A 14,255-nucleotide genomic window follows, 5' to 3' on the forward strand; every position below is an offset into this window, starting at 1 on the left:
ACAAAAGTACTTCATATTTTTAAAATGGAACGAAAACATACTTTACAGCAAACGAACAGAAATGTCTCTGCAATCTGGGATCTATGGTAAAGGAGCCCGCTGATGGATTCATGCAAGATACAAACTGACAATTGTGTATATCCCTCAAGGTCATCTTAACACGATCATACCAATGACGATAATCCATAAATTGCCTTATAAGTGTATGGGGCTGTACCGTACCATATTTATCTACTTCGGGCATATTCATATCATCAACAAAATATAACATTTTCTTATTACCCTGAGGACCATAATTACGACCAGCCTTTTTCTCCAAAGGTTTTTCCAATATATTTTGCAACATTTCCGAGGTAGTGTAAAAATTAAACGGGACATTGGTAACAGCATATTTCTCGGTGGGAAGAGAATTCATTTTCAGATTCATTATAATAGTTTTACCCGAACCTGGGGGACCTATTAACATTGTGGGGTAATTGTCTCCTATTAAAACATCCATAAAATAACTAAGACGTGTAGTTTCTGAGGTATGCACTAAATTAGATTGTAGAGGTATATCAGGATCTAGCTCAAAACTAGGCACCAAATCAGTCCATGGTCTAAATTTCTTAGTTTCATGATCAACATAAAAGGAGAATATATTACCGGTGCCAGGAAATTTCACTGTTTTGAACTCGTTAACAAACCATTTGCTAAACTCGTTGCGCCAGTCTATGATTTGATCTTGAAACAAAGTGGAACCAAAACCCCAAACAATGGAGAAAACAAAATAGATTTCATACCATTCTTTGGGACAATCAGCGGGTACATTTTGTGGCGTTAACAGGCTGTTAAGTAGAAAGCAGGTCATTTGCAACATGGCTATATCAGCTATGGGAGTTATTTTCTTTAAACGTGCTTTAAACACCTCCAACATTGGAGGTACATATTTATCAAATAATACATGTAGAGTGGCTATTTCGGCTTGATTCGTGCGTGTATTCAGCCAGGATAGTATGAAAGGAGTCCAGCCTAAATCTTGGGGATTTATATACAAAATACCTGCTCTTGAGACAGTGGCTGGGGTGGCTGTTTTTAAATTGGCTATTTCGAATAGCAAACGCATTTCTTTGGTTAAAGCTATACGTTCATTGCTGGCCAATGTCAATACCTTATTGTCATCCATTACCGTGTTTAAGCTTTCTATCCACATGGGATCTATATCACCATCCAATACTATCCACTTGGGACCCGAGCCACCTAAATTCGCCTGATCACGCATTATTATGGAAAATAAACCATCTTTCCATTCCCGGGTAGCAGGATTTACAATACCAAACAGTTCATCATTGGTAACCGCCTTGGGATTTAAATCATTGTAGTGAGGTTTACGCTTTAAATTGGCATAGGTTTTGTTGAGCGTCTTCCAGACTTCCGATTTGCCTGTACCAGCAAAACCTATTATAAAAACAGAATGGCGCACGGCAAACAATTCTTTTAGTTGAACAATTTTCAATATAAAACCATCATCTGGCTGCAGCTTTAAATCGATGGCAGACCTCTTAACTACGGCCTCAAATTCCAAATCACGTTTGCGTGGCACATCCAAAGCGGGAAATAGGTCACCTATTAAACCCATAAATACAGGCACATCATCTGTTACAATTTTGGGGGTATTAAAATCACGCAAAGCTCTCATTAAGACTTGATCTTCAGGTCTTTGACGGTCATCACGCTGCATAAGAAAATCGCATGAAATTGGGTTAATAAAAGGAAAAATATTTTTTTTGACTTTAGCGTGTTGAGTTAACATCAGGCATTCAAACCTGCAACTTCAATTCTGACCTTTGGTAAAAGAAACAAGGCCAAGAAGAAATAAAGGAAACAAAATTAAAAGCCAGGCAAGGCTCAACAGTAGTCATGTTTTTATAGAGGGGCTATTCAATAGTATCTATTTCTTTAGTCCCTCAAAATAAAGTTGAATGTGTTCAGGTTGAAATATATCCTATAACATATTTTAATTGACCTAATTAAGCTAACATGGGAAAATTCTCCTTGTTCGAATGAAATCTTATATTTTTTTTCTGGAATACATTTCACATTGAGAGGAATTCAAACCAAATCCATTGCTTTGGCACATGTAAGTTTTCATTGGAAATGCTGGTGCAGTCTTTTGTGGTTGACGGTTTGGCATTATATATAAACTTCTCTACTCATATCTAAGTGTAGGAAGTATTTTTTCCTGCTTTTCTGCGTTGTACGTGTTTGATGATAAAAATGCAGGCATAAAATCTACATGTATGTATATACATGTGAACAAAAACTAAATGCTTCATGTGCTCTCTCTAACATTCATACGTGTACTTTAAACTAAGATTGGTATTTATGAAGTCATATTGTTGGAAAATAAAAAAAAAATACAGAATGGGATATAATAGAATTAGAGTTAGGATTTAAGTAAGCAGAGATATGTGTATAAAGGAAAATATGTAATACGCACATGTGAATAACAGAATTTTCTTAAAAATCCCAGTAGGATAGAGATTTTTTAATAGTTGCAAGATATTTTTTTTCCAAATAAAGACTAATGTTTGCATATTATTAAAGTATACATAAATAATAAAGCCATTGTCCCATTTATGTAGTCAAAATAGTTTACTGTTTCGTTTGACTATTTACTAATCCTTTTGGTCCCTTTGTATACATTTTTCAAGCTACCAAGATTTTAAAAGCGAAATTCGAATCATGAAAATGATATAGTATTTCAGGAAAAATACGTTCTATTGTAGAGGATCTGCTTCTTAATTATTCCAATAGGGTTTGTTAATACAAATAGAATTATACCACCTTATCTCATCCCACAATAATTAAACACATACACTTACCTTCAACGACCCAGCCACTACCAACACTGACTTCACAGCACGTAAACCCCAATCGTAATGGTCCTGTTTGGACAACAATTCTTTGCACAACTCATAAAGTGCAATGAATTTGCGAGCTAGTAAACGTGCCTCCTGGAAACCTTCACCCACCAACATTATTTCACTGATTAACATAAAGTCAGGTACCACCATGGCACAAGGTCGATATAACGCTTTTAAATTTTCCGGTAATTCAGCACGTCCGGCATAGCCTGGATTCATTGTAATGAACATGCCGACAGTGGCACGTAGCGTGATAATTTCACCAAGAAAATTAAATATAAGTTTCTTGGCTTTAATTGCATCTTGTATGCATTTAACTTGGACAGCGACCACAGATAAAACTTCTACTGAAATGCGATTGAATTCATCGAAACAACCCCAGGCACCAGTTTGAGCAAGACCTTTGTGTATATCGCCTACAGACTTGTAGTCCATTTGTTCGGAACAATTGAAAACATAAACCATAATGCCTAAAGCTCTGCCCAAATCTTTTGTGGTTTCAGTTTTGCCGGTACCTGCTGGACCAGCTGGAGCTCCACCCATTCTTAAATGCAATGACTGCGTAAGTGTAATGTAACAGCGATCTGTTAGTGGGGTAATAACTAAACGTGAAGTATTACCCAGATACTCATAATCATATTGAAACTGAGCATCACAAATGTTGGCAAAACAGTCATCGAATTTGGTGTCCCACCGATGTCTTAATTGCGATTGCCATTGGAAAGCAGAAGCCATTTCCACTTTGGATGATATGATCTTAGATACCACATCACGACTATGCACGTCTATAGTACAAATCGTACACACCTTGACACGATCCGAGGCAGATAAATCACCCAGCAACAGATTTATCAAATGATTTAACTGAGTCACTTGTTTTTTGTTATAATCCTTTAGAGCATTTTCATAACGCTGCTGCACTTTAGCAAATGCATCATTTGTCTCTGATGTCCAGCAAATTTGTGTGGTAACCAAAGCCGGCTGGGCGGGCCAATCAAAGACCCATACATGTCTGGGTTTTTCTTCGTAGGCCAAAACTGCTCTTCTTAATTGATCCCTTAAAGTTTCACGCATTTTGTCTGTGACACGATTAAGCCAAACTTCCACTTTGCCACTACAATCACAGTTTTCCAAAAAGGGTATATATTCCTCATGTTCTTTGGCCACCATGCCAGAAGCCAATTTGGAATTTGGTAAAAGCCTAAGATTACCCAATGAATCATATAGTTTCGTTAAATGTTTGCTAATCATCTGGGGATTATTGCCATTGGAGAGTATATCCAACAAATCAGCGGATGATACAAAATAGAAACGCGGATAAGCCAAACGTTTGGTCTCCAAATAGTCATTTAAAGCCTTCTCACATAGAAGCAAAAGTTTAGCTAGATTTTCCAAGGTTTCGTATAGTTTACTACCCGGTCTATTTGTGGCTCTGACCACATTCTTGTCGGCATTCATTTGAATCAAAAGATTTTTAAATTCCTTATCAACAGTGTCAAATCGCTTAGAGTCCTCTGGTAATTGGGAGCGTATATCTTCGGATCCAATGAAAATACTCTCCAAATAAACCCATTTGCGCTGAACCTCAAACCAAGAGGTAATTATTTGTTCTGCATTAGACAACTTTGTTTGCCAACTGGTTACCTCGGCCTGGAAAAATCCCACAAACTTAGAGGAAGCCATATTTTGTAATTGCGACTGATTTTCTTCCAAAGTTTCTACTAATTCTTCACTAGATTTAAGTAATTTAAGACCAGTACGTTCGTGAATTTCATTTTGAAATTCCATGGTGGCCCAGGTATTTTGTAAATCTTTGAGCACCTTTTCCATGGCCATTTCTTTTACGGATTTATCTACAATATTCTTAACTTCCTCTTCATATTCATGGAGATTTAGGTCGATTAGATCTTTAAGTGTGGTAGAGTCATCCATACTGAATTTGACTTGTGTAGTGCGCATAAGTTCAAACCAATGACGATCCCGTATAGCGGGATTTTGCAATTCTGTTACAGCTCTTAGAGAAGTCATAAGATTTTTGAGAGAATTTTCCGTATGCAAATATGGTTCCCAATTGCGCATATCCTTATCTAGGGCACGTAGTTCTTTGCCAAATTTTTTACATTCTTGATCCATGACCTCTATGTCTATCTTCTTCCAGGGAGTCTTTTTCCAATCCTCAATAGTCGAAGCTATGGTTATAAAGAAATCCCACATTATTTTATTGAGTTGTAGATCCCGGCGACAGCGTTCAATTTTTGTGGCATCTGGCCCTTGCAGTTCAAATAGTACAGCCGAACCGGTGAGAGAAGAATGACGAGCCTCAAGTTCGGATATTTCAACATCAGCCTCATCGATAAGCTCATAAACTTGAGGGCAGGGAACATGGAAGAACTAAACATTTTAAAGAAATTTAAGAATTAATTTTAAAGGTTTTCGAAAGAAGAGCTACATACATTCTTTCTGAGAAACTTCTTGCGATATGTGGATGCCATATTATCACACAATAGTATGCGTTTTTCTATCAGATCCACTTGATAAGATTGTATGGGAGCAATGATCTGTTTAACAGTAGCCGCTTGTTTCTTAACCTTAGTCCATTTATCCGGAAGTTCAGCCATCTAATCATATAATATTAATTAAATATTCCAATTAATAAAATTGTTTTATTTACCATAACCATTTCAGCATCACCAAACTCATAATTATAAGTCTTGAGCAAGTCAACAATTTCCTTCAAAGGCTCAAACATATAATCATAAATAAATTGCTTTTCATTGATGGTATTCAAAACCGATAGAATTTGTATTAGACCATCAAAGTCATCTTTATTAAGTTCAATTTTCAAAGCAATGTTTGCCTCCTCCACAAACTGGGCCAATTCCTATTTTTGGTTTAAGTGTTATAACAAGATTAGTCATTGTGTAAATGCAGACAAATATATCTACACATATACATACACACGCACACTCACATATTAGTATTTACACTACACCTACATACCTGGAGAGAATTTTTAACTCTATCAATGAGATCTTTTTTAAATAAGCTTATCCATTTGGCCACCAGATTGAGTACGGCATTTTTGAAACTCTTCTTATTCAAACGTAACCACACATTGAAATCTTGATATGTTTCCCATTGCCTTATTTGCTCTTCTAAGGCAATAAATTTATCCAACTGGAAAAATAAACAACACAACGATTGAGTAGCACCGTCATCGTCAATGACATGGGCATAGAAAGGGGATGAAGTATGTAAGTATGTAGGAACATACATGGGAAAAATTCACAAACATTCGAATAGAAATGGTGAATATAAAGAAACATGCAAAATGAGCATGAACATGAAAACATTGATTGATAGATTAGTGTTGCTTGGTAAATTTCAGTTTTATGTTTCTACACTTGGCAAAAAAATGGGTTAACTGGGTGAAGGGTTGAAGAGTGAAGATGAAAGAAATTAACTTATTCAATGGGATTTTTTTAAAATCTTATTCAGGTGGTTGGAAGTATATTACGTATTCATTTGTACATATGACAACCTTCCAAGAAGTTTAAACTTTTAAAAACTTAGAAAATTGCGAAACAGAAAATTTGTTCTCTTTAAATGCCATGGCTGTAATCTTTAATCTATTTATATAATTATATTAAATAATTATTATGTAAGAAATTCAAGCTGACAAGATTTATTTATCAAGAAAAGAAACTTATTTGCCATGCCAGCATCTTTGTGACACATCATTAACAATAACATTAGCGATGTCTTTTTGAAGCTCGAATCGAGTGATATTTCTTCGATACGAGTCAGCGAAACATTGCTATAAACGTACTCAATGTAATCATAGAACACCCTCAGATTATGCCATTTTCATTCTACATTTGCCGATTTACTTCTTAGAATGTAAAGCCGTTCAACAAAAGCTTAAACTTACCTGTTCCTTGTACACACTCAATGGAGGATTATTTTCATCTTTCAAAGGCTTAACACCCGACATACCCTCAGACTCCAGCTCTGCTTCTCTCTCAGCCAGTGTCAAAGGTTTACCAAATTTCTTAACCTCTGACAAATACTGTTGTCTATCCCACATCCATAAGTAGGAGTATTCTAGAAAAGCTTTCGAATGTTGACGTATAGCCTGAAGAGCAAATTTAACTTTATTCAAAATATCATTGCGATGTCTGTGTATATCCGTTTTATCGGCTATCTCATCGCCGAAATCCGCTCCATCTTGTCCCGGCAAAGGAGGATCTTGAGCACAGCGTGGTAAAAGTTCCATCATATGATACATATCCTCTAGTAACTTTTCCACATGACAAGTGAAACCAATTTTAGAAGTAGGATCTAGATTGGGAAAATAACACACATGAGGCTCTTGTAAATCCATAATAATTTCAAAAACTGGAGCATTATTTTCATAACGATTTTCAATTTCCATGCGTAAATAAGTTAAACTGGTGATGACTGCATCCAGTAGACATTTGGTAATTTCCTCATCTACATATTGTTCATAGTCTCGGAATAGTTCTCTTTCATCTGCTGTAACCGTCTGTAGTAGTTCCCAACGTTGACGGGCTGTTACAAATTCCTCCACATCTTCTTCTTCAATTTCTTCGTCAATATGTGGTATAATAGAAGGTGCCGTTGGTTGCGTTACAGTAGGGGGTGGTAACTCAACTTCCTCTTCTTCACCTTCTTCGCCTTCCAAGTCCTCTTTAAGTAATTCATAACGTCTGGGTATATCGAAAAACAATTTGGCATTTTCATATAAGAGTTTATCAATCAACGTTGCCGTCCTGCAAGCCTGTTCAACACGTTTGGTTAATATTATCATACGTGGTTCTGTTTCCAATAATGCTTTCGGCTGCTGATCTTTGCGCATGTATAAGGGTATTTTGCCCCACGCATTAATGCTGCGTTTGATGGCGGTCACATTAGCTTGACATTTGACCAAACGTTTGTGTAGATATTCGATTTTTTTGAAAACTTCCACAATGAAATTTTGATCTTTTTTTTAAGGATGAGGGTTAACAACTTAACAAGTATGCTTTTTATTTACAAAAACTTACCAAAATTATTCCAGGTGACTTTACTAATCAAAGGTTCCATAAATAGTTCATATAACATTAATTCGGCTTGTATTAAAGCTTTTTCGCTGGGTTTGGCTCTGCTGTTAATATCGTTATACCATTCGGAAATTCTTTCTAATTTTATGCGAGCCTCCTAAAAAATAAATAATTAGAAATATATTTGATCTTAAGGCATAGTAGGTAGGTTAGTGTGGCCTCTGGTAGGTTAGTGGTTAGTGTTCTAGTCTGGTGGGTTCGATTCCCACCTGAGACACTGGGTAAGGAGCGCACAACAGGCCCGATAGAGGCCTAGGTGTATTTCTTCGGATTTAATGTATATACATCCTCCTTTCAAACTAATTAACTAACTAACTCAGGCATATATATTTTACTTTACCCATAATTTTTCTTCTTTATCAAAGAATTCTTTCACTTCATCGGGTACTTCAAAATTCATCATTAATATATATTTGGTATCTTTTAAGGCATTTTTGAGATTTGTGTGGAAATTCACCGACAAAACATTGTCTTTTTTGGCAAGTAAATTTAGTTCCATTCCTTGTTTTATATTCTTTTTCACTTCTACACGCCAATATTTTAAAATTTCTTGTCTTAAATCTTCAATTTGTTCATTCATTTGATCGTATAGGCCTAATGTATATTCACCGTGTTCGTTTTCAAAAATTCTTAACGGAAAGAAGGAAATCAATTAAATAATGAAAGAAATTTATTTAGATTTCTTCTGATACTTACGGATAGTCATACAGTTCATGCTCCGTATGCATGCAGGTAATTCTGTGTTGTAGTTTAGCAAGCCATGTTATAGCTCCCGATGTTGGAGGAAAACAGTTGTCGGTGGATAAAGCCTAAAACCACAAATAACAAAAAACTTGATTCAAAACGAACACTGAATAAATATAAATTGAATGCTAAACACAATGAAATTTAATTTTTTACAAAACCCTGAAACCCTATAAATAATCTTAGAAGCTTTATACAAACTTACACTTAATCCGCGCTCTCTATAAATGCCCTCAAACTCATTGAAATCGACTTTCACTGCATTGATTTCCTCAGCAAAATCGTCTACTATAATATGCATAAATGGTTCCATGTGCTCTTTAATAATGGGTCTCAATAACAAAGTACCACATAACATCAATTCATGAGAATCCTCGAGAGCCTTTTCAAATTGATAAGCTATTTTACGTTCTAAAACATTTGTCTTCTCTTTAAAAGCCAAACGATCCTCTGCGAAAGTAGAATGCTCAGCATCAGGATCTAATGGATTATATTGAATATTGGACCATTCTCTATAGAAACCATTATATTCTTCGAGAATTTTCTCCAAAGCTGCGGTAATCTGGCGACCCTTTAAACCACCTATAGTTATTTTTTCCAATTTCATAAAATCTCTGCCTGTATCGAATAGTTCTTCCAATGTATGCAAACGTTCTATGAATTTATCAAAACGTGAAAAAATTTCCTCAGGATGCCAGGTCCAATCTTGGGAATTAAATTCAGTACCAACTTTGAATTTCTTGAGCGTACTGCGAGTCTCATTGTAAGTTGTGCGATAGAATTCCAAATGGTTAATGTTGGCGGTGATCTTTTTATAAGCTTCATCTACATCTCCCTGGAAAATGGCATCGGCCTCTATAGTACGCATGGCACATTCGATAAGGGTATTGTGTAAAAGTTGAAATAGCAAGACCATATTGTCGAGACTATGAAAATATTTAGAGTGGCCCCAAACCAGACCAACTGTTATTAACAATGGACGCAATTGACTGCGGTTTTCATCTAAGTCTCCGGTTTCAAATTTATCAATCATTTTGCGCTTTAAAGTGGAAAAATTTAAGAAATTATATAAAATATATTCTATCATAGGTATTCACCTACCAAAGGCGTTAAATATTTGGTTATATCCCTGGCTTCTGCCAAGGCTTCCAATACCAGCTCTACTATGCGTCTGTAACTACTCTCAAATACTGAACGTATTTTCTCCAAAACAAAACCAATAGTTTTTATACGTTTATCACCCAATTGATCAGCTAAGTTTTCCAAATTTTCCAAACGTGCATCCCAAAAGCTAAATAAATGCTCTGGTCTGGGAAATTCTTCTTTGGAGAAAATTTTGTCTCTCGATTTAATGTGTATCAAATCTTCTACCGAATCCAACCACTTAACCACCATAAATTCCAATGAATGTTTCATCAAGTGATTAACTTTACTTAAGTCCCTAAATTAAAAAGAAACTTACATAAAAGTCTGCAAAAATCAATCATAAGTTTGTTACCCTTGAGCTATAGCCGGTGCACTTTCCATTACCTCATCTATACAAATTGGCAAAGGTAAAATAGTGCGATTCATTACCAAACCCTTCATTTGAGCTATACCATTGCGTAGGTCTTGTGACTCAGTTTTCATATCATTCACTATAACCGAGGTCCAACCATTTTGGTTTACAGGATTATTTAATAAAGGAAAAATGACATCATCACAGAGAACAGATAGATTTTCCAAAACGTTAGGCAATAGATCACCTATCATTAGGGCCTGCAAAGCAACATTTTCTTAAAGAAACTAAATGTTTAAAATATGTTACTTCGAATTGCCTTACATTGGGCATATTTTCCACAGTCAGGGTCGTTGGTACTTCATGACGTACAAAGAACACCATTTTACTTATAGGCTTTTCGGGAAAGTTAAAGGATGGTACTAATAGCGCTGCTGAGTTAAGGGTAAATATAAGTTGTTCTTGATATGATTCATTGAGAAATTCGTTGACAATTTCCTGAAAAGAAAAAAGTTTTTTTTTAATAAATGTATTTTTAACAATATATACAGATATTGACTTTTGCTCATATCTCCGCTATTTATTGGTCGATGTTTGTATGTATTAAATAGGCCTCCGGTAGGTTAGTGTTTTAGTCTGGTAGACCGGAGGCGGTGGGTTCGATTCCCAATCGTGGCACTGGTTAAGGAGCTCACAACAGGCCCGATAGGGGCCTAGGGGTATTTCTTACTTTCAAACTTACTAACTAACTAACTAACTAGGAAAGTTCTTGCAACCGTGTGTGATAAAATTATTAAAGACTTATGTATATCCTGAAGATATCTGGATCTTATGACAGAAGGAATTGACTCAATCGACTCCGTTATTTAGAAGAATCGATAATATATACATAACTTATATTGCAGAAATTCTTAACGCAATAACTAATGACAATGATGTAGGGTACAAAAATGGGAAATAAAAGTTATCACAGATTACCATCTATGATGTCCTAGCGCACCAAGGTTCGCTATAAAATAGAGATTTATATTTTCATTCAAACAAATAATATTTATGGGAGTTGAAAGTGATCACTGATTATCATCTCTTCCAGTTTCTCTAGAAGATGGACTTTTATATCTATAGCAAAATAAGACATTGATTAATTTCCATATAAAATTGTACAACAAATTATGTATAAAATATAAAAAGTTATTTTTATAGATATTAATATTCATGACCTGCAGAATATTTTTGTATTTTCTTTTAAGAAAGAGTTAATTAAAAATGTTTATGTTAACAAAGTTGTCACGATTTGTAGCTCAAAGTCATATTTTATGGCTTAAATACCCGTGTACGTATTCTGGCCGTTTTTAATTGTTGTTTAATGTTATGTAAACCCTTTAGCCAACAATTTTCATGAAAAACAAATTTACAAAAAAAAAAAAAACAATAACATGTTAAATAAACGAGAGAAAACAACAACTTAATACATTCATTTTATTCTATTGAAGTTTTTGTTTTTGTTTTACTGTTGAGTGGGTGATAACTCTTACTTTGTAAGTTAATGTCACATAATGGGAAATATTTTATAACAAGTAATAACAAAATTAAACAGAACAAAATAGCATTTTGTGTTGTTTGCGAACAATGACTGAATAAGTGGAAATAAAAACCCATAAATGAATGAGTGAATTTGGCTTTCAGCAACACAACAACAACAACAAAAAGAAAAAAGCTGACATAGCAGACGGTAATAAAGCATCACACCATTACCTTAACATCAAGGTCCTTCCGTATGACCGAAGGACCCACACTAACAAAACCTCCAACAGCCAACCGAACAGCTAACAATGCGTCGTCTGTCCATTTATTTAACAGATTTTGTGACGCATGTAAAATTTACGCAAAAACATTAAATATTTCGGTTGTTATAAGTATGAATTTTGTATTTTTTTTTCATTTTACTATTTTTGAATATTATTTTTTTTTGTTGCCATTACAACATGCTAAACATTTGTATAAAACTGGAACTGAAGTTAAGGGTCATAATAATGCCACCAAATATTACATACATACATTTAATATGTGTGTATATTAGGGTGGGACCAAAAATAAGTTGCTGATACGTTCATTCATAGGTATCATTTCTGAAAATGTATGTAGTGATATCAATATTTGGTGAGCTGGATGATACGATAAAAAGGTCTTTTTAAAGATTTTATGATCTTTTATATATCTTAAATATAAATTTACAATTTCCTTATCATATGACCCTCAAAGATCTTTACAATATCATTTAAAAACGTTTAAGAAGGATTTTTTATCATTTGATCCAGCTTACCAAATATTGATCCATATGTAGATGTTATACAATAGAGTCTGTATGTAGCATATTTGTGGAATGGAAAATAATGAAAATGTTTGTAAATGTGTGTCTAGTGCAACATTTAGCTAATCCTTGTGGCCTTATTCTCCATACAAGAGGAGGTTATTAAGTATTTTACATAAACAGTGGTAAGAAGTAATGTTTGTATAGTTCAAAACTTGATAAATTTTGATAAGTATTGTTTGAATTTGTTTGCTTAAAAGCTTTTAGTCGAAAAAGCTTTCTAAAAAAGTTCATTAAAAAAGAAACAGTGTAGTTCAAAACATCATAAATATTGTTTGAAATTTTTTGCTTAAAAGCTTTTTGTCAAAAAAGCTTTCTCAAAAAGTTCTTTAAAAAAGCTTTTTCATACAAAAAAATATATAAAAATAGTATAAAATCTTTTTTTCTAAATTTTGAAAAAGAAATTATTTAGAAAGTTTACTAAAACATTCCTTTTAAAGAAAGTTTAACTGAAAATCTTTATTTTTGGGAAAAACTAAACTAATATTTATTAAAATAGATGCCCTGTACACACTGTATTCTACACACAAAATTTAAATATATACACATACAAACAACCCCATATGAAAGTTGAATAAAATTTTGTGATTACGAATACAGAACGTAAGAAAAAAAAAACACAAACTAAAATATGAATAAAGTACAACTACACCAACCAAACCCGACACCAAATTATACATAAATATTACAGGACGTGTATGCAAAAAAATACTATATGCCTGCAATTGCAGTGAGCAGGAAAATTAGAAAAATGCAACATTATCGCAATACAATACATATAAAATCACTCAGTCATACACATTAATAAATATGTATATATGTAAAATTTGGCATTAGATCGTGGTTATGTAAGCAACAACAAAAAAAACTTTAAACAAAAAATTTACAATTTCTATTTAAAAAGTGGTATAAAGCCACCATAACGAAAACAAAAAAACATCGACAATAACGAGAAAACAAAACAAAATGTTTACCAGTTTAGTTACGAGAAAATCGCCAATTATGCATTTTACCCAGTAAATTTTACACAAGAATGAAAGTGTTACACATGTTGTTATATACATTTTTTCCTCTTGTTGTAGTTAGTGCAACACACACACACTCAAATATGTACATAAAAACATACTACATAATGCATAAATTCAATTTGTTATTTAGTTGGTTCCAAAATTTTATAATATGGTGCTCGAAACACTTACAAAGTATAAGTTAGAAGCAAAAATATACATTCGACATTATTATGAAACCTTTTTAACCTAAAACATACACACTAATGTTGCAGCAACAACTACAACATCAATAATAACAACTTTAACATGAATAGCAACAAAACGAACACTATTTAATCCTTGGTGAGTAGGATGTTGACGCAGTAGAAACCGGTAGGAAATTTAAAACTAGGTAACTGAGAAGCAAACGAATTGTATGTATAACATACGAAGGAGAGAACGACCAAAGGATTGAGCAGAAAACGAATAACTAATACTTTAGATGTGAACTAGTTAAGTTCTAGTTTAGTTCTAGTTGAGTTCTAGTTCAGTTCTAGTTCAGTTCTAGTTCAGTTCTAGTTCAGTTCTAGTTCAGTTCTAGTTCAGTTCTAGTTCAGTTCTAGT

The 14,255-nt window shown here is 34.0% G+C and overlaps 2 protein-coding genes across 2 annotated transcripts in view; one reads left to right on the forward strand and one right to left on the reverse strand.

The window, feature by feature from the left end:
• LOC111675651 (dynein beta chain, ciliary) overlaps positions 1-14,255 on the reverse strand; it is a 36,292-nt gene that overhangs the window by 14,005 nt on the left and 8,032 nt on the right. Inside the window, exons 3-15 of the mRNA XM_023436443.2 lie at positions 10,596-10,769; positions 10,272-10,531; positions 9,875-10,214; positions 8,979-9,812; positions 8,726-8,838; positions 8,370-8,658; positions 7,973-8,126; positions 6,838-7,910; positions 5,907-6,083; positions 5,578-5,787; positions 5,360-5,524; positions 2,865-5,297; positions 42-1,714 (exon numbers count right to left, since the gene is read on the reverse strand). Coding sequence (XP_023292211.2) covers positions 42-1,714; positions 2,865-5,297; positions 5,360-5,524; positions 5,578-5,787; positions 5,907-6,083; positions 6,838-7,910; positions 7,973-8,126; positions 8,370-8,658; positions 8,726-8,838; positions 8,979-9,812; positions 9,875-10,214; positions 10,272-10,531; positions 10,596-10,769 — 7,895 coding nt within the window. The remainder of the gene's footprint in view (positions 1-41; positions 1,715-2,864; positions 5,298-5,359; positions 5,525-5,577; positions 5,788-5,906; positions 6,084-6,837; positions 7,911-7,972; positions 8,127-8,369; positions 8,659-8,725; positions 8,839-8,978; positions 9,813-9,874; positions 10,215-10,271; positions 10,532-10,595; positions 10,770-14,255) is intronic.
• The window catches only part of LOC111675688 (ankycorbin), a 187,425-nt gene that overhangs the window by 12,781 nt on the left and 160,389 nt on the right, over positions 1-14,255 (forward strand). The gene's annotated exons all lie outside the window — the stretch shown is intronic.

Source organism: Lucilia cuprina, chromosome 4 (assembly GCF_022045245.1).
Source record: "Lucilia cuprina isolate Lc7/37 chromosome 4, ASM2204524v1, whole genome shotgun sequence".
Classification (NCBI taxonomy): Eukaryota; Metazoa; Arthropoda; class Insecta; order Diptera; family Calliphoridae; genus Lucilia; species Lucilia cuprina.